Source organism: Montipora capricornis, chromosome 6 (genome assembly GCF_036669925.1).
Source record: "Montipora capricornis isolate CH-2021 chromosome 6, ASM3666992v2, whole genome shotgun sequence".
Lineage (NCBI taxonomy): Eukaryota > Metazoa > Cnidaria > Anthozoa > Scleractinia > Acroporidae > Montipora > Montipora capricornis.
In genome coordinates this window covers 45,560,358-45,580,843 of record NC_090888.1, presented here as the reverse complement: position 1 = coordinate 45,580,843, position 20,486 = coordinate 45,560,358, and the positions used below count along the sequence as shown (strand labels likewise).

The 20,486-nt window shown below is 41.2% G+C and overlaps 3 protein-coding genes, 1 non-coding gene and 1 pseudogene across 4 annotated transcripts in view; 1 reads left to right on the top strand and 4 right to left on the bottom strand.

The window, feature by feature from the left end:
- Window positions 1-12,648, bottom strand: part of LOC138052255 (BTB/POZ domain-containing protein 6-like) — a 246,290-nt gene extending 233,642 nt beyond the window's left edge. Inside the window, exon 1 of the mRNA XM_068898652.1 lies at window positions 10,974-12,648. Within this exon, the coding sequence (XP_068754753.1) occupies window positions 11,273-12,604 (1,332 nt within the window). The 5' untranslated portion in view covers window positions 12,605-12,648 and the 3' untranslated portion in view covers window positions 10,974-11,272. The remainder of the gene's footprint in view (window positions 1-10,973) is intronic.
- The window catches only part of LOC138052247 (serine/threonine-protein kinase/endoribonuclease IRE2-like), a 413,063-nt gene that overhangs the window by 144,730 nt on the left and 247,847 nt on the right, over window positions 1-20,486 (bottom strand). The window lies entirely within an intron of this gene.
- Window positions 3,003-4,636, bottom strand: LOC138052274 (BTB/POZ domain-containing protein 6-like; annotated as a pseudogene).
- LOC138052246 (transient receptor potential cation channel subfamily A member 1 homolog) overlaps window positions 15,150-20,486 on the bottom strand; it is a 45,982-nt gene continuing 40,645 nt past the window's right edge. Inside the window, exons 18-20 of the mRNA XM_068898636.1 lie at window positions 18,929-18,997; window positions 16,772-16,945; window positions 15,150-16,137 (exon numbers count right to left, since the gene is read on the bottom strand). Coding sequence (XP_068754737.1) covers window positions 15,958-16,137; window positions 16,772-16,945; window positions 18,929-18,997 — 423 coding nt within the window. The 3' untranslated portion in view covers window positions 15,150-15,957. The remainder of the gene's footprint in view (window positions 16,138-16,771; window positions 16,946-18,928; window positions 18,998-20,486) is intronic.
- Trnaa-ggc (transfer RNA alanine (anticodon GGC)) lies at window positions 17,538-17,610 on the top strand. Its single transcript has one exon. It is a non-coding gene; the product is annotated as a tRNA-Ala (tRNA).

Below are 20,486 nucleotides of genomic sequence, written 5' to 3'. Positions count from 1 at the left end.
GGTAAAGAGACCGCTCAAGGCAGAGGTAGAGGAAATAAGTCTGGTAAACATTCTGGTGGTTGTCATGGTGCAAAGGTGATGAGATGTTTCCGTTGTAATTACAGTGACCACATCGCACGTGATCGGAATTGTCCAGCTCGCAACCAAAAGTGTAATTCGTGTGGGGAGGTTGGGCATTTTGCTATTTGTTGCAAAACGAAGGAACGCAAAGCTCCTTCTCAAGATTCTGAAAAAAGGAAAGCCTCCAGGGGCAGAGCATATCAAGTGTCAGAAAATTCAGCTACTGGTGCCCAAAATTACTATGCGTTTGCAGTGGGAGCTGGTGAGTTGGTAGGTGGTAGCGAAGTTGATTTGAAGGTTGGAGGAGTTGTGTTACGTGCAGTACTTATTGATTCTGGCGCGTCGTGCAATGTGATTGACCAGACGACCTGGGAAGCGATGAAGAAAGAGAATGTACAGTGTGATTCCAAGAAATCAAGCAAAAAGTTGTTTGCCTATGGTCAAAAGGAGCCTATTGAAGTGATTGGAACATTTGTGTCTGAAATTGTGTGCGGGGCCAATGGCAAGTCGTGTGTTGATGAATTCACAGTTGTTAAGGGTCCAGGCCGATCTCTACTGGGAAAGAACACAGCGGAGAAATTGGAAGTGTTGAGGGTTGGTCCCATGAAAGAAGAAATATGTTCGTTAATGACAGAGGGCAATGGTGCTGATATTCGTGAGAAGTACGCAGAAGTTTTCACAGGAGTTGGGAAGCTGAGGGATTTCCAGCTGAAGCTTCATGTAAGAGATGATGTCACACCTGTCGCACAACCGGTACGGAGGCTACCATTTGGACTGAGAAGCAAGGTTGACGAGAAGTTGGACGAGTTGTTAGCCAAGGACATCATCGAAGAGGTGTCACACAAACCTACTGAATGGGTGTCGCCATTGGTTGTGGTCCCAAAGGCAGACGGTGATATCCGGATTTGTGTGGACATGCGCAGGGCGAATATGGCAATAGAGAGGGAGAGACACCCCATCCCCACGCTTGAGGAAGTGTTATATGATCTTAACGGTTCAACTGTGTTCTCAAAACTTGATCTGAAACGCCGGTTTCACCGAGTGGAACTGGATGAAAAATCGCGCGATATTACAACATTTGTTACACACCGTGGCTTGTACCGATACAAACGTTTGATGTTTGGAATAACATCAGCGCCCGAAAAGTACCAGAAAATAGTTGCTGATGTTTTGCAGGGGTGTAAGGGTGTGGCTAACTTGGCAGATGATCTCATTGTACATGGTTGTGGTATTGAAGAGCACGACAGGAATTTGCATACTGTTTTAAAGCGGTTGGGAGAAAAAGGATTAACTCTGAATGGAACGAAATGTCAGTTTCGCCTTCCCAAGCTAACCTTTTACGGTCATGATCTGAGCAGCCAAGGTGTTACGCCCAGTGAAGAGAAAGTAGCTGCCATTATGAATGCAAGTCCTCCGAAAGATGCTGCAGAGGTCAGATCATTCGTTCAGCTGGTGCAGTATTCTGCAAAATTTCTCCCCAACTTCGCGCAAGAAGCAGAGCCGCTTAGGAGTCTCCTGAGGAAGAATGAGCCTTTCGTTTGGGGTGAAGCACAGGAAAGGTCGTTTCAGAAGCTAAAAGAGCTTGCTGCAGGGGCCAGCACACTTGCATACTTCAGAGGGGACTGCAATACACGAATCATTGCCGATGCAGGTCCACACGGTTTGGGTGCGGTGTTGACTCAACTTCAAGATGGGGAGTGGCGAGCAATCTCGTATGCATCCAGGAACCTCACGGAAGTAGAGCGAAGGTACAGCCAGACGGAAAAAGAGGCATTAGCCCTGGTATGGGCCTGTGAAAGGTTTAACATTTATGTATACGGACGCCAGTTTGAACTAGAAACCGACCACAAACCGCTTGAGTGCATTTTTGGCAGGCTCTCTAAACCATCGGCGCGTATAGAACGATGGGTTCTAAGGTTACAGGGTTACGATTACAAGGTCGTTTACCGTCCCGGAAAAGCAAACATTGCCGACGCACTTTCGAGGCTTAATCAAGTCAACCCCAAAGACACAAGCGGAGAGGAGATTGACTTTGTTATGGCAGTCGCTCAAGGAAGCCTACCAGTGGCACTCTCGGCTAAACAAGTGGAAGAAGTGTCTGAGAGCGATCCAGAGATGGTTAGCCTGAGACAGTACATTTTAAGTGGGGACTGGTCTCAATGTAGGATGTCTGCGTATTTGTGTGTCAGGAACGAGCTATGCGTGTTAGGAAAACTTGTCTTACGTGGCACTCGAATTGTCATACCGGAGGCTCTAAGGGGAGAGGTCCTACGTCTTGCTCATGAGGGTCACCAGGGCATCGTAAAGATGAAGGCACGCCTCAGAACAAAGGTCTGGTGGCCAAAAATGGACTTAGACGCCGAACGAGTCTGCAAGTCTTGTCATGGATGTCAGGTTGTAGGGGAGTTACAGCCTCCAGAGCCAATGAAAAGAGTGGAACCACCTACCGGTCCTTGGCAGGATATAGCCATAGACTTGATGGGTCCTCTTCCGACGGGAGAAAGTTTGTTGGTAGTCGTGGACTATTTCAGCAGATTCTATGAGGTGGAAATCATGAGGTCGACCACGTCCAAGAAAGTGGTAGATGTACTGGCACAGATATTTTCAAGATATGGATATCCTTTTACTCTCAAGTCCGACAATGGTCCTCAGTTTTGCTGCGAGGAGTTTAAGATGTTCCTCTCAGACCACGGAATAGAACACCGGACATCTCCTCCGCTGTGGCCGCAGGCCAATGGGCACGTCGAGAGACAGAATAGAACGCTTCTAAAGGCTTTGAAAGTGGCTCACGTTGAAGGAAAAGAGTGGCGGGGAGAACTTAATAAGTTTCTGCTCGCGTACAGGAGCACACCACAAGTAAGCACAGGAGTTACTCCTGCTTTCCTCATGTTCGGTAGAGAATTGAAAACTAAATTTCCAGAGCTGAAGAGAGCTAATAACCTGTTGAATGAGGGTGTAAGAGACAATGACTGGAATCACAAGTTGATCCACAAGGCATATGCTGATAACAGACGAGGTGCTGTAGAAAATCCTGTGATGCCTGGAGACCAAGTTTTACTAAAGAACACGAAAACGTCTGGTAAGCTTGAAGCAAATTTTGAGAGTGAACCATACACAGTGCAAACTAAGGAAGGCCGTGAGGTGACTGTTCGGTCGAAAAAGGGCGTGGAATACAGGCGGAACAGTTCTTTTGTTAAACGTTACAACCCACCAGAGGATACACAGGAGTTAACAGAAAATGTAAGTGAAAAGGCTGTTAGCTCAGCAGTTGGAGAGGCTGTAAGCCCAGCGGTTGCCCCAAGTACCTTGGAAGAAAGTACAGTAACATCACGACCCAGCCGGACAATCAGAATGCCGGAGAAATACAAGGATTATGTACTCTATCAAGTAGACTCTGTTGACGCATTGAACCTGTGTTGAACTTTGGTAGACTTCGTTTAAGTTTAAGGATTAGTAGAACTGGACAGTATCCTTCTAGTTGCGCAGTCCATGTGGAGCGGTTTTTCGTACTATGTGTTTTGTTGACATTTTCCTTTCACTATATTCTGTTTCCAAAGAAAGGAAGGGATGTAATGTATTGATAACCTTTTAACCGGAAATAACTCTAGTTTTCATACCGGAAGTTTACAGAAATCGCGGGCTTACTTAGACCCATGGGAAATGTGAAACCATGCTCTTTTATGTGCCATGCGAGTGAAGTAAAGTTTACTGTTGTGTTTAGTTTAATCTGTGTGATTCGTTGGCCATCGATACGCAATCTTTACAGAAACACTCTTTGGTAGTGAGAATTGCACAGTCGAGGACAACACTTGCAAACTCTTTCTGTGACATCAGAGGAAAACGTATTCCCTTCACGATCCGTTCTCCAAGGATTCTTCTTTTCTCAGATCCTTTTGCTGCAAGCCCTTTCTTCTGGCATTCCTTGACAGCCCAGCGATCAATAGCTCTGAACAACTCCACTTCGTTAATCCTCAAAGTGTCTCGCTCCACTAATTTCTCCAATGTTGACCCATCGATTGTCACAAAACCATCGGATTTCACAGCTTCTTCCGTTTCTTCGTCGATCACCTTCCAACAGCGATCAAGCAGACCTTTCTCTTCGTATTTCTGCGCGTGCGGTAAGACATTGAACACGTTTGATCCGTCCAGGTTTTCTTGAAGGAAAGTGGAGCATTTGTCGGCCAGGGAAGGCAGCATGTATTTCTTTGCCAAATACATCAGCTGCATCACATTGTCCGGAGTCAAGTTCGCCTCATCGCAATAAATAAAACGAAATAACTCCATCAGACTCTCGTAGTCACAATCAGAGATCTCCACAGTATTTCCCCGCTCTGCCATATCACCGTAAAACATGGCATAAAACACTGGGCTGCTGATCGCCAAAACAAAATCGGCTTGTTTGCACTTCCGCCCTCAGAACGATGATCGCGAACAAAGAACTTCACATCGCTGAGGAGTTCTTGATTTAAAATGTACTTACATCGTTCTCGGATAGTACTATTAGAGGTTGATTGCCAAAAATCTGGTTTAGTTCCCTTCTCAGACATGACCAGCGCAAATATCGAACGAGAAGTTTTGTTCTTGATGCGTTTGGATCGTTTTCGTACCCAGTGCCCCCTTGCCCCGTTCCGTGGTAAACTGGGCAGTGTTGGACATAAAGATTGAGTATAAATGAATGAAATAATGGTGGCTACAATGGCTTACGTAGTCATGAAAATAGATTAACAGTGACGACAACGTAGAAAATGAAATGAAAGTTAGAAAGATCATAGCAGTTAGATAAGCTACTTTAAAAGCAGCTGCAAGTATTCTTCAAGAATCCGGGCTTGAACGGAAATCATTTTGATTGAAAGAGGGTTAAAAATCGAATGCAACAGAAATTTTTCAAAATAAAATTCCAGAATTTTTGGTTTATCTGAAAAAGTTTTGTTGACCAAGAGCGACAAACCGAAAAGTGCTGCACCGTTTGCCATAAAGACGTTTGATTTAAACTGGGATTTTGTGCAACCAATTCCTTTGTTTCTTTCAACTAGGACTTTCATCGAGCAACATACCCTACAAATGAAGTGAATGTACATTTGCGGGTTATACACGAATGAGAGAACTCAGCGCTTCGCTAGATAGTTTTAAGCAATTGTTTCTTTATAGGCAAATTCAGGTGTCTCCAACGGGATTCGAACTATGACCTCTGCGTTACAGGTGCAATGCTTTACCCAACAAATTGACCTTCTCTTAACTGTGTGGCTTCATAGTGGAGCATTGCACCGCCATCGCAGAGGGCATGGGTTCGAATCCCATTGGAGCCACCCGAGTGTCCTTTAATTCAGCGACAATTGAATAAGTTGTACAGCTAAGTGAGAAGATCACTCCGTTCTCTCATACCCCACAAACATAACGGAATCGATGTGTTATTGAAATTCGGTGATTGCATTTCACAAGTGGTAAATTCGGAGCTCTAAGGAACTTGAGCATGCGCAAACTAAATGCCTGAAGACAGGATAACAAAAGTGGAACCATTACTAGTGGCAGTGTCTCAGGACCAGTTGCCACAGCGTCTCACCCTGATGATGCATATGCAGCCCGAGATTTCGACCCTCGGATCGTTTTACTGACCCTGATCTCACAAAAACTACCCTCCACAGGCGGTGAGGGAGAGAAATTTCGGTGCCTTGACCACATGTGAGAGCTCCTTTTCCTACGCCCACGACGTTATCTCATGTGACTTATAGTAAGATGTTAATATGTTGCCGGTCCAATTTATGTTATTACACATTGTCCATTGCACGTCTTTGTGCGTAATGGTACGGAGTACCGATCACATTTGCGCTTGCGGATTTCTGCTGAACTACAAAGACTGGTTTTGAACTTTAGTATATTTAGGCTGGAGAATTCACGCCTGACCACAACATCGATAACTACGTGCCCTGCTCTTTTAGAATAGTGTGACGGATCTTTCACGTTCCACAGAGTATAAGCCGGAATATAGGATGTGAGAAAGGGGCCTACCAGTTTATATTATATTCCATAGTCCTTCCTTCCTTCCTTTACCATTTGCAGATATCATTATAACGGCAGCACTTTCTCCTCAGTTATTTAAACATTTTCCCTTGCTTTCCATTATTAAAAGAGACACACTTGAGTAATCTTAGCTGTGCCCCTAACTACGTAATCCAATAAGAGAAGCTTCACTGTTTATATACAAATAATAATGATACTTGATTATGTTAAATATTCTTATTCAATTTCATTACCTAGGTGGTCTCTCCTTTAAGATGCTGAAATCTCTCACATGGTTGATATGGGGTCTCACTTCTAAGGCATCAATCATTAGGTTTTTATACGTACGTTTATTACTCAGCGAGAAGGCCGCCCTGGATATTTCAGGTTAAGTACTTTATGTACATAGGGAAATGCAATGGTATATACGCGCTACTCGTGGGAATACCTCATAATTTAAATACACTATAGTAAGGGATAGATGAAGTACCTGCGTAGTTCAGATACATAGTGTCGCTGACCGGTTGGCTCAGTTGGTTGAGCCAGGCCTCTTTCCACCCTGGTTGAGCCGTTGACTTCCGTGCGGGAGGTCGTGAGTTCAGCTCCGACCGAACCAACACTCAGGGTCTTCAAGACATTTCCACCGCATTGTGCAAACTGCACTACAACCGAAAAGAAAACCATTTCTTAAAACAGTTAAGTTTCACTGTCCCTTATCAGTTAAGTATGATTCAGAACTTCTCTAAGTGACATTGACATCCACTTCTCAGGAATTTATTTACCGCCTTTTGGGCTACGTTCACACACCTTTGTTTGAAATTTGTTTATGGTTTTATAATTAAGGTAACAGTTTGAGCTAATAAATTCCTTCATTTTTAGAGTAATATACTTTAAGGCCCGAAGTATTCTCTTTTCTTCATTAATTGCGTTTGCGGAACAGGAGTATCAAAATAATAAAGAAACCAAACAATCCCATCTCAAAAATTTATCTAGTAAGCAAAGAAATGTATTTTACAACCTTTGGGATACCTTGTACTCCTTTGTGTTTGTTTGCTTTTAAAACTTCGGCTTCAAAAAAAGGATTTTAAACTTGACGTAATCTGGGAAAGATCATGCCGCCGGTCAAAGGCTAAAGTAATCGTCCATTTGAAATTGATTTGATCATCGGAGAAACGAGATTTATTCTTACTTTAGTAATAGATAGAACTGCCATGTCCTGAAGTACATTAACAGGCTTCATTCCGATGATCAAATAAACGTCTTTCAGGTATATTCACAAGGTACAGAGGAGGTCTATCCTTTCCTCGGCCACCAAAGCCTTCACGTGACATCGCAATGGTCACGTTTATGACCCAACGATTCCTCTGGTATATGCGAACACTACTGTGGTTTAGGAAACCTGCGGTCAGGTCTCTCAGTATGTCGCCGCTTGCTAAAATTATTTTTCGTTTAGCCAACTCCACAGTATGTACCGCGTGAAACTAAAATAGAGCCTGATTGCAGGTTATGGTTTGGGCGAAAAAAAAAGGCTGTTCACGTGAGTAAATGTCAGCAGCTTCCTTACCTTGATCTTGAACAATCAGTCGCGGTTGATGTCTTTGATTTGACATGAATATGTTGCAGTCTCTCCAGATATCATTCAAAAGATCTTATACGTTATATTCCTGCCTTTTGAGATGTGGGAAGTTAGTCTCGGATCGATACTTCAGTATGCATTAACTTTCACACTTAAGGTCGAGTCGTAGTGATGTTGTCTTCAAGCTCGAGATGCAACAAGGACACTCAACGAGCAAATTAAGCCAAAAGCCTTTTGAGAGACATTTCTAGGCTACTTGTATCGTATGAAGACTGTCCAGAGAGATGTTTTTATCACCTAGAAGAATTTGATCTGTTCGGATACAGGGCCGTAGCCAGAAAAAAAAAATATGACTGAGGCAATGTCCGTGGTTAAATTATCTTCGGAAGTGTTTTAAGTGTTTATGATGAGTACATATTAAAGACAACACTGGAATCACGCTTTTTTTTTAATTGCACGAAAAAATGACCGAAGCAAGTGCCTCAGTTTGCCTCATACTGGCTACGGCTGAAAATTGCTATTAGCTGAAAATTGAAGTGTCCGAAAATTATAGGGAATGAAATTTTCATTTCAGAAATTGCTTGCTATATAAATATCCCTTCCGAAAACGTAAGGGACTACTTTTCCCTGGTTGCCGAATCTTTTAGGTGATATTTTAGTAAAGAAATCTAGAGCTGTTTCCAACGTAAAATCGAAATTCTTAGAAAAGTTTGGCTCTTCCGAACACATTCACCGAAGATTATCGTTGCCCCCGATACAACTCAAATTCCTAAAACGTTGAACGTGATTAATAAACAATTGTTTTATTGGTTACATGATTTCGCCAACTTCATAACTTGCTTTAAGCATCATACAACATTATAGAGAGGAAATGAGTACATTGTTTTCAATCGGACTCGTAGAAAGCCTGAACTTACATAGAACAGAAAAAATGGCATTCGCGTCAATACATTCGATGTCGCGCTAAATAGTTCATTAATGCTAAACTGCCTATACACCGAGTACTGAGGTATACTTAGACTAGTGAACAATCATGATTCCAAGAATTAAACATAAGTGTGTGCAAATTGCATCATTGCAAGGATATTGCTGACATGCACATTACTGTTGGTTTCTAATTATTTCGGAGGATTAAATTTAGACTCTTTTAGTTTGCTAAATATTAACTATATCATGTAAGGCTGGAGACGTTTACACTGAGAGCTTCATTAAAAAAAACCGGCGAGCATAACAATGGCGAGGAAACCTCAAAGAAACCTGGAAACTTATTTACAAGAGTGCTAACACTTTTTACTGGTAAGGCGTCTCTAAAGAAAATAATTTTAACTGTAGGAAACAGACAACTTTTTTAAAAGATATGTTTCGGCATGCTTATGCCATCATCAGTTTAATGAGTTCCTAAGTGTGAACAGTTATAAAGTCTACGGGTAGATGAAAAAATTATTACAACATGACGTAATACAAAAGCGGGTACTATTTACAGCGTGACACCAAACATCAAGGTGTAAACTAAAACGTGAGAAAAGTGTTGTAATGCTGCACTTGTTTGTTAACTTCCGGTTTGATCTTATTTATATGAAAAGCTTCTTTGAGTTTTAAATCAATTGAGTATACAGAATACTAAAGCACGAAGGGGAGTATTTGCTCTTACATAAAGGAGATGTTTTATAAAATTGGCCTTATCCGAACTCTTATCGACCGAATCTATAAAATCGACAACACCTCCTCCGGCCTTCAAAACGATCTTAATAAACTTTCTGACACCTTGAAACGTAATTCATTTCCCTCGCACATTATTGACAGAACTTTCAAGCGGTATCTTGACGGGTCTTTTTCTCAAAAAAGCCGGAACACTAATGATGACAATAATACACGTTATTTTAAACTCCCTTTCGTCGGCCATTATTCCAAAATAGCGAAACTTAAACTCCGACAACTTACTAAGCGCTTTTGCAAATCTGACCTAACTATCAAATTAGTTTTCACTTCATTCAAAATTAAAAACATCTTTAGTGTTAAAGATCGTACTCCTGTTGCTCCAAAATCCATGGTAGTTTACCAATTTTCTTGTGCGGGTTGCAATTCCCGTTATATTGGCGAAACTAGTCGCCACTTTTCTACCAGGATAAAGGAACACACGGAAAGCGATAAAAACTCGCATATTTTTATGCATTTCAACACATCTCCTTTATGTAAGAGCAAATACTCCCCTTCGTGCTTTAGTATTCTGCATTCTGCCAGCAACTCAATTGATTTAAAACTCAAAGAAGCTTTTCATATAAATAAGATCAAACCGGAAGTTAACAAACAATTGCAGCATTGCAACACTTTTCTCACGTTTTAGTTTACACCTTGATGTTTGGTGTCACGCTGTAAATAGTACCCGCTTTTGTATTACGTCATGTTGTAATAATTTTTTCATCTACCCGTAGACTTTATAACTGTTCACACTTATTTATATCTCTATTTTTAGGTTACTGTTACTTTACTTAATATAAATGACCGAAATCTTTCCTAATTGTATTTCATAGATAGCTGCCTAATTTTCTTAGCCCTTATGGTTGTTATAGGCAGCTAATACCTTATTTTTCAGTTTCAAAAATCAATGTATTACTTTCTTGTTTCCTGTTGGTATAAATAAATAAATGTTGTTGTTGTTGTTGTTGTTGTTGAACTCATTAAACTGATGATGGCATAAGCATGCCGAAACATGTCTTTTAAAAAAGTCAGGGGCACCCAACGAGAATATAGTTCAAAACCACTTAAACATGGCATTGTTAAACGTATTTTGGTATTTAACGGTAGATATAGGTATATTTGTATCCCCTAAAAAAATTTTATCTGTTCGGATTCCCTAGCTGAAAGTCTAGTGATCCGAAAATTATAGGGATCAAAACTTACCTTTTCGAAAATTTCATCCAGAAAAAAGGCTCCCGAAAATTCTGGGTGACCTTTTTAGGGTAAAAATCCGTTAAAAATGGGAAATTGTAACATTTTTTAGATGTTCGAAAATCCTAGGACAGGCAGGCAAGCAAGAAATTTTAGAAAAAATGTTCCGAAAATTCTAGATCTCAAATCGTCTTCCGAACAGATATTTTTCGAAAATTGGCGCTGGGTGCCCCTGAAAAAGTTGTCTGTTTTCTACAGTATTTATCATACTTGCTACTATTGCGACCTTATGAAAATAATTTTTACTAAAAAGGACTTCTTTGAAAGGACGCATTACAAAGACGGAGAGCCAGTAATATCAGGAATAAAAAAGTGAATTATAATGGAAAGAATACGCATTCCTAGTGTTATAACTATGAATTTGTCTCATTTCGTTCTCACCAGTGAGAACCTAATTCATATTACGAAAATGAAGAGTCCATATTTCAAACTAGTTCCACATGGAATTCATGGAATTCCTTTACTCGGAAATTTCAAGCAATTTGCAACCAACTAATTAACCGAACTGCTGAAGCGCATTACGTTTGAATCACTAATTTTTTCTAGTCATGCGTGTTTTCAACGGAAAACGGTCACGCTCCTTCTGCATGCAATCCAGAGGTCTGACTGACACAGTGTTTTGAATAACACTACTGATCTAACGAAGCCATTGAATTCAACATGGCTTAACGGTTCAAGAAATTACACTTATCAAATCGTAGTAAACAAAAATTCAGAGAATTGGCCTCGACGAATGTCAGTTGGGCCAGTACCTCTCGAAAAATTAAATGTCACTCCATACTGTACATGTTGTACCGTGGACTGTCCAAGGTCACCGAAATAGGAAGGGGCGCCTCTTATCAAAGCAGTTAAATGATAAGTAGCGTTCTTTGCCAAAAGAATTGGGCATTGAAAGAAGACGTTGAACCCATAATATTCTCCCATTTCACTCCGTATGAGTTCAGATGAGAAATTTCCCATTACATTTGACATTGAAATATCACCGCTGCGCTGAACGCTCAGTGTCACTGAATACCCACTGTTCTCTCTCCCAAAGAAACGGACTGCATGCAACTTGATGGGTTTATCAACTGAGATACCTATAACATCGGGGCCTCGAACGGAATAAGCCCAGCCGCCTGGAATAATGGATCCAAACCGAGACAGGATACTATATTGTCCAGCTCTTTTCGCACTCCTAAATCCCAATGGGGTGGTCAGTGCATCGTTAAAATATTTTACCATTTCGAAAGACTCTTTGGTAGTGAGAATTTCACAGTCGAGGACAACACTTGCAAACTCTTTCTGTGCCATCAGAGGAAAACGTATCCCTTTCACGATCCGTTCTCCAAGGATTCTTCTTTTCTCCGATCCTTTTGCTGCAAGCCCTTGCTTCTGGCATTCCTTGGCAGCCCAGCGATCAATAGCTCTGAACAACTCCACTTCCTTGATCCTCAAAGTGTCTCGCTCCACTAATTTCTCCAATGTTGACCCATCGATTGTCACAAAACCATCGGATTTCACAGCTTCTTCAGTTTCTTCGTCGATCACCTTCCAACAGCGATCAAGCAGACCTTTCTCTTCGTATTTCTGCGCGTGCGGTAAGACATCGAACACGTTCGATCCGTCCAGGTTTTCTTGAAGATAAGTGGAACATTTGACGGCCAGGGAAGGCAGCATGTATTTCTTTGCCAAATACATCAGCTGCATCACATTGTCCGGAGTCAAGTTCGCCTCATCGCAATAAATAAAACGAAATAACTCCATCAGACTCTCGTAGCTACAATCAGAGATCTCCACAGTATTTCCCCGCTCTGCCATATCACCGTAAAACATGGCATAAAACACTGGACTGCTGATCGCCAAAACAAACTTGTGACCTGAAATAGGTTTGCTTGCACTTCCGCCCTCAGAACGACGATCCCGAACAAAGAACTTCACATCGCTGAGGAGTTCTTGATTTAAAATGTACTTACATCGTTCTCGGATAGTGCTATCAGCGGTTGATTGCCAAAAACCTGGTTTAGGTCCCTTCTCAGACATGACCAGTGTAAATATCGAACGAGAAGTTTTGTTCTTGAGGCCGGTTTGGATCGTTTTCGTACCCAGTGCCCCCTTGCCCGTTCCGTGGTAAACTGGGCAGTGATTGAGTATAAATGAATGAAATAATGTGGGCCACAATAGCTTACATAGTCATGAAAATAGATTGACAGTGACGAAAACGTAGAAAATGAAATGAAAGTTGGAAAGATCATAGCAGTTAGATAAGCTACTTTAAAAGCAGATTCTTCAAGAATCCAGGCTTAAACGGAAATCATTTTGATTGAAAGAGGGTTAGAAATCGAATGGCACAGAAATTTTTCAGAATAAAATGATTCCAGAATTTTTGGTTTATCCGGCAAGTTTGACCTCACCTTCCTCTCTTTCGAAGCAACTAGAAAATTGCCTTTCATCGGTCCATCTCAATCGGGTCCAGTTTCTTCATGTGTTTCTTACCCAGGCGCAGAACGAAGACGTTTTGTTGACCAAGAGCGACAAGCCGAAAAGCACTGTACCGTTTGCCATAAAGACGTTTGATTTAAACTGGGATTTTGTGAAACCAATTCCTTTGCTTCTTTCAACTAGGACTTTCATCGAGCAATATACCCTACAAATGAAGTGAATGTACATTTGCGGGTTATACACGAATGAGAGAACTCAGCGACCCTCGCACTTCGCTAAATAGTTTTAAGCAATTGTCTCTTTATAAGCAAATTCAGGTTGCTTCAACGGGATTCGAACTATGACCTCTGCGTTACAGGTGCAATGCTTTCCCCAACAAATTGACCTTCTCTTAACTGTGTGGCTTCATAGTGGAGCATTGCACCGCCATCGCAGAGGGCATGGGTTCGAATCCCATTGGAGCCACCTGAATGTCTTTTAATTAAGCGACAATTGAATAAGTTGTACAGCTAAGTCCGAGGATCACTCCGTTCTCTCATACCCCACAAACATAACGGAATCGATGTGTTATTGAAATTCGGTGATTGTATTTCACAAGTGGTAAATTCGGAGCTCTAAGGAACTTGAGCATGCGCAAACTAAATGCCTGAAAACAAGATAACAAAAGTGGAACCATTACTAGTGGCAGTGACTCAGGACCCGTTGCCACAGCGCCTGACCATGATGATGCATACGCAGCCCGAGATTTCGACCCTCGGATCGTTTTACTGACACTGATCTCACAAAAACTTCCCTGCACCGGTAGTGTGGGAGAGAAATTTCGGTGCCTTGACCACATGTGATAGCTCCCTCTCCTACGCCCACGACGTTATCTCATGTGACTTATAGTAAGATGTTAATATGTTGCCGGTCCAATTTATGTTATTACACATTTTCCATTGTACGTCTTTGTGCGTAATGGTACGGAGTACATGACGTTTCGCTTGCGGATTCTGCTGAACTACAAAGACTGGTTTTTAACTTTAGTATATTTAGGCTGGAGAATTCACGCCTGACCACAACACCGGAAACTCCGCGCCCTGCTATTTTAGAATAGTGTGTGGGATCTTGAACGTTCCACAGAGTATAAGCCGGAATATGGGATGTGAGGAAGGGGCCTACCAGTTTATATTATATTCCATAGTCCTTCCTTCCTTCGTTTACCATTTGCAGATATCATTACAACGGCAGCACTTTCTCCTCAGTTATTTAAACATTTTCCCTTGCTTTTCATTATTAAAAGGACACACTTGAGTAATCTTAGCTGTGCCCCTAACTACGTAATCCAATAAGAAAAGCTTAACTGTTTATATACAAATAATAATGATACTTGATTATGTTAAATACTCTTACTCAATTTCATTACCTAGGTGGTCCCTCCTTTAAGATGCTTAAATCTCTCACATGGTTGGGTTGGGGTCTCACTTCTAAGGTATCAATCATCAGGTTTTTATACGTACGTTTATTACTCAGCGAGAAGGCCGTCCTGGATATTAGTACTTTATGTAATAGGGGAATGCAATGGTATATACGCTGTACTCGTGGGAATACCTCATAATTTAAATACACTATAGTAAGTGATACACGAGGTACCCACGTAGTTCAGATACATAGTGCCGCTGACCGGTTGGCTCAGTTGGTTGAGCATCGGTGAAACAGGCAATTTTCACGATGGCGTCATTTGACTACAACTACCACAATTCAGTTTGTTTTTCTTTTCATATTTAAATTTTGTATTCCCAGTGCGGTAAAAATAACAATAGCTCTAACTAACATGACACAAGCGAAACCTGAAGGATTCTGGTACTTGTAGTCATATGGCGTCATCATGCAAATGTCCTATTATCGGTGACTTCCGTGCGGGAGGTCGTGAGTTCAACTCCGACCGAACCAACACTCAGGGTCTTCAACACATTTCCACCGCATGTTGCAAACTGCATTACAACCGAAAAGAAAACCATTTCTTAAAACCGTCAAGTTTCACTGTCCCTTGTCAGTTAAGCATGACTCAGAACTTCTCTAAGTTACATTGACAGGCACTTCTTAGATGACAAAGGAAACTCTTACACGTCTAGCGGAAACGAATAATTCCAGAAAAGAACTCTTCTTTGTATAACAAATCATTTATTTGAAAGTATATTTTCGCAGTGCAAAACAAGTTTTTTCATGCCGCATACAATTATAAAACCCTGGCAAATGAGGAATAAATAATGAAATGTATATCTTAATTTCTGGTTTGACTGTTTTATACCTGCGTATGTATCTTGGCTAAAACAACACACTAGTTTCTCAACAAGGAAGTCACTTCACGTAGACTTCAATTAAAACACTCCTCCAATTATTAATTAGTCTAGCAATTTTTCATTTTCGCTCTTAAATGCAGCAATTCTTTCAACAAATGCCGAGAAAAACGGCACGACGTGTGGCCGGTCCCAAGTCTGCGAATCATGACATTCCAGCTGTCGCAGCCGTCTCGAAAATTTGAAACAACTGTGGTTAAAAGCAGTGAAAAATTATGGATAATGCACCCAATCCAAATAACGGATAAAACACGTTGACGCAAGAAACAAAAAAAAAAACAAAGCAAAACCAAATAGCAGACCAGCTGACGTTTTTTTCCCTGAAAAACTGGTAAAATCCTTCCCTCGGTACTAACAGAAAGATTGGCGGCCACTGGGGTAAACCATGGTGCTTTGCAAGGCTTGAAGACCTTTGAGAGCTGACCATCATCTTGAAATGCCTTCCCTTTCTTGATAAATGTCTTTGCCTGGAGGGTTTTTCATGACCATAACGGAGTCTTTTTTTAAAGTTCAAATTAATCATTCAAGGCCTGTAGTTGTTATTTGTTTCTCACTTCCTTCAAGGGCAACATTTAAAACGCAGGGAGCTTATAGCTATATAGCTGGGCCTGCAGTCTAATCATCATCCTCGCCTTCTTCCTCCGCTTCCACTGATATCCCATGATGCTTCATAAGCGCCTTCATCATGGCTTCGAGTTGTGTGGTGTGATCTAGCACAGCTTTAAGCTTTGACTTGACGCTCGTAACTTCTTGTTTCAACGCCTCTTGATGGTTTTGAAGTTTCTCAATTGGGGTCTAAGGGAAAAGAAGGATCTTATGTTTAAGCTGACAGTGCTTCAAAGGAGCATGCAAATTGTCCGTGGTATTTTTCTATTTAAAATGATCATATCAACTCCCGACAAAGCTGAACGATGTCTCTGAATAAGTGTTTTTAGGAATAGTTTGCCAAAAGCAATCATTTTGATCGCCAGCACTTCAAAATGAAACGAGCAGAATTTGCTGGTATTTTGACCCCCATGAATGTTTCATTTTTGCTTTGTTAGGACACTTTGCAATCATTAAATGCCTATATATGCATAACTTGGGCTTGAAAGGCATGCAGTGAGGCAAGAGCTGAGTCCGTTTTAATATACACCTCAAAACCTCGTTTTCCTTTTTTTGGTCAATCGTATTTTTCTGAGTCCAACTTGTTGACATTTTATAACGAAAATGAGCAAGGAATGCACTTTAACAAGCTCAACCCCAACCTCGCTTTTTCTGCAAAGGCCAGGAGACTGAGCTGTTAACCAAAATATAGTGCATTGAACTTTTAAACCAACGGGCCACTGAACATTCACTTAATATAATGATTAAAGAAGAGGTGCCAAACTTTGTCACGCAACACCACCGTAAGTAAAAACAAGATTCCCACAAAACACAAAACAGTAACCTTTTCAGGATTCATGGCTTCATTAATTGCCCGCGCAGGGCTGATGCCTTGGTTCCAAAATGACCATATTGTCCAGTACTTGCTCGCGTTTGGGTAAATAACTTCCTGTGTGGTTGCGAACCGTTGTCTTAAAATGGCTGGCAAGGCCTTTTCAACATCTAATGCGAGATCAACCTGACAAGAAATTATTGCACACAGTTAAACACTTCCTTAGAAGAATGGCCATTTCTAGAGACAAACAAACAAACGAACAACGAACGCAAACTCAAAACATCAAATTCTTGAGAGTCACCTCACAGACGCCACCCTGTACCCCTTCGAGCTTCCTAGTATTTTATTCAACTTGTCGATCCTTTTTGGCAATGAAATGGGACCTGTCCAGCGAGATAACCGGACCGTATGAAAAATGATTTTTTTTTTCGCTCGCAAACACTGTATCAGTCAAACGCTGAAATAAATGTGGTCGCACTTGCGATTCTTGTTCACGTGACCTATACGTGTGCAAATGCCATTAGCCCCATCCACATCTCACGTTTTCAAAAATCTATGCCTTCGTCTTGTCGAGAATGGAGAATATTATCATTCAAATTTGAGTTTTTGGTTGATTTCACCCCCTTTCAGCTATGTACAATAGAACACGCAAACACGATCTAGCAAACTTGTTTCAAAATCATCATAGGGATTTTTAAGTCCGTGCTTTCAAGTTTCTGTTCTAATGCGCTTCCAAAGTTTTTACCCCTTCAAATGACCAGCTCCCAACATCAGTGGCTTCATAGCTCAGTTGGTTAGAGCGTCGCACCGGCATCGCGAGGTCACGGGTTCAAATCCAGTTGAAGTCTTGAATTTTTCAGGCTTCTCTACGCAATTGCTAAAATTGCGTACATAACTGCGAGAATCACAGCTTTACTTGATCAGGTTACTACCTTCGAAAATCTTCGCTTTCAGCTTTCCAGAAAACCTGAATGCTTTTCAAAATGCGTTTTTACAAAAAAGTCTCCGTTTTCCGGCGTCGACGTTCTCGAGCGTTTTAGTGTGGAAGATTGACGAAAACACATTGAAAACCGACAGAGTATTGGCTTGGACAAGGCTGCTTTGCGTTTCTTGTAACTGGCGCTTCCCGATTAATGCGTTTTCGAAATTGCCCGTTGTTACCTTCGCGAAAACAAAGCACGAAGTGATTTTCATGCTTAGCGGTTTTCATTCCTTTCACCTACGTGAATGAAAAAGGGAGAAACGGTCCAAACAACTGGTTTCACGGACAGTTTGACTCCACCCAGGTGTGGAGAAATTTGAATGTAGCTTAAAAGTTGCAATCGAAAGACCCAACGTTATGCCACTCCTGTCTAGTGTGCTTAGTTACCTGGCTTATGAATGAAAGTGAAGCTGGAGTTGACCTTGTTTTGACAGAAAAATCACTGCTTTTCTTATGTAAATTCCAACTAATTAGCATGAGAACAACATCGTTAACATAAGAAAAGGAGGGAGGTGTGTGTCATAACAAGGCGAACTCCAGCCTCACTTTCATGAAAAGGCCAGGTAACTAAGTAGGTAACTGTAAAAGGTGTTTAAACGGGGTTGAAAAAACCACCCGCCATCATCGCGGTTCAAAGGAGAGGGGAAGGCATTGATTAACTGGTTTCAAAGTTCTCCTAATATCTTTAGTTCGCCTTTTTTACCAGTCCACACTGATGCATTTTAAAGGTTCCTATGCTTTCACCTTTCAGAAAATAAGCGTAATGGTGTGGATGGAGCCATTTTGAGTTCCCCGTCACAACTGACACTTTCCAAATTGACCAAGAGATCTAGCAATACTATTTTCAAGTAATGAAACATGCGATAACCTGAAATTCTCGACCTCAAGACATGACGTTTCTAGCTTTGTGATTGGGTTCACTCAATGTCGGTTATCAGCTCAAATACCGTGTGACCTTATATGGAAACCGACTGCGTCAAGTTTTGCCAAGCTGATTGGCTTTAATTTCCAAGTGTCCAAGCGTTCAGAATTTAATGAAAATTTACTAACAAAGCAATTATTCCATTCGCGCTTGTTGGACATGAGACTGGTTATAGCCAACTCACCGCTACGCGCCTCGTTGCCTATTTACCATCTCATATCCAACACACGCTCATGGAATAAATGTTGAATATCTGACTGACCTGCATGGCAAGTCTCTTGAGAGCTGCTTTCTCTTGAACCCCCTTAATGTCATCTACAGCTAGACCAACCTACAAGAAATAATTCGATACAATCCAATAACATTAAAAATCAAAAACAAGTTCGTACGAGAATCTCACTAAATTTAACTGATCCGTGTATAATTTAATGTTGTGGTTGCATGCAAAATATGAGCTATTCTTTCATGATTGCTCAATATTATTTGGCCAGTATTTCCTTGTATATCACAAGGAACAAGAAAACCCCACAAAACATTTTTTTTCTTGGCTTAAAAATATGGAATACTTTTTTCTTACTGTTATTTGTAAGTCAAACTTTCTGCGAAGCTTGTAAACTTCGTGCGAAAACATACAAAAATAATGGTAAATCGCAATGATTTCAAAGGAGACAGTTTGAGATAAGTCTCGTTGTCAGCCTGGTTGCAATGTGAACTTAAACTTCAAATTCAAAGGCAGTTCGCTTGAGGACCAATGGAACGAGTCGAAATTAGCTCGCAAATTCGACTTGTTTATTAACGCTAGCTTGCGCAGCTGGCGGTATCATTAGCGCGAGAGGCATAAGCCGCGTGGAGAATGGAAAGGTTTCACAGCGCCCCTCCCCATTCTCCGCGGGGCTTTGCCGCTCGTTGGTTACAATAGAGAGTTTAAGCACACGACGTTTTTGGGCCGCGGACGGCAACCGGAAGTGAGCTGTTGTCCCTTTTAACTTGTCTTGTCACTACCACCTTTATATTGCTAAACATATTTCCTTCATTAGAAAAGATTAAGTTACAATCTGGGAGACACTAATATCCTGGGCCCGGATTAACTTAATCCAGGATAAGCGTAAACTTTTGTTTCACTTTTTAACTTTTTGGTGAAAGTTTCTTTTGCTTCTTTTCGTTTTTCAAGATTGACTTCCTCTAACGTAACGTTTTGCCGAATATAAGCGTTGAAAAGCATTTGGGATTAGACAAATAACCTCCTTGGTTAATTTTTAATCTGGAATTAACGTTAATCGGCTTTTGAACAACTTGGCCCTGGTATACGAAATGTTGATTTCCGGTTACCGTCCGCGTCTCAAAAACGTGTGTAAATATAGCCAGCTACCCAGCCTAGAGTGATGCAGGCCCACTGGTCAGCTGCACGTTGGCGATTCTTTGAGCACTTAATTTTTGTCATTAGCCCGCAGCCAGTGTACTCAAGGAAGGGGAAATGCGCTGCACGAAAAGCACCTTTTTCCCCAAAAGCGATTCCTTTGAATGCGTTTGTTTGGTTAAATGATCACTCTAGCCATCAAGCCACTAATAATAACTCTTTAGCAAGTGTGGTGGAGATAGTTTAATTTTGAATAAAGTTAATTTTTTGCTACTGTTAACAGAGTTAACTGAACGTATTTATGAAAGCGCCCACTTTCCACCAATGTGTTCCGAATTTCGTTCCCGAATTCCGATCACGGACTCTTTGTCAAAAGTGGGTGAATTTTCCGCGCAGTCTAATTTTCTACACACACGAAAACCCCGACATTTTAGAAGATTTGATTGGTTGTCTCCCGAAACAG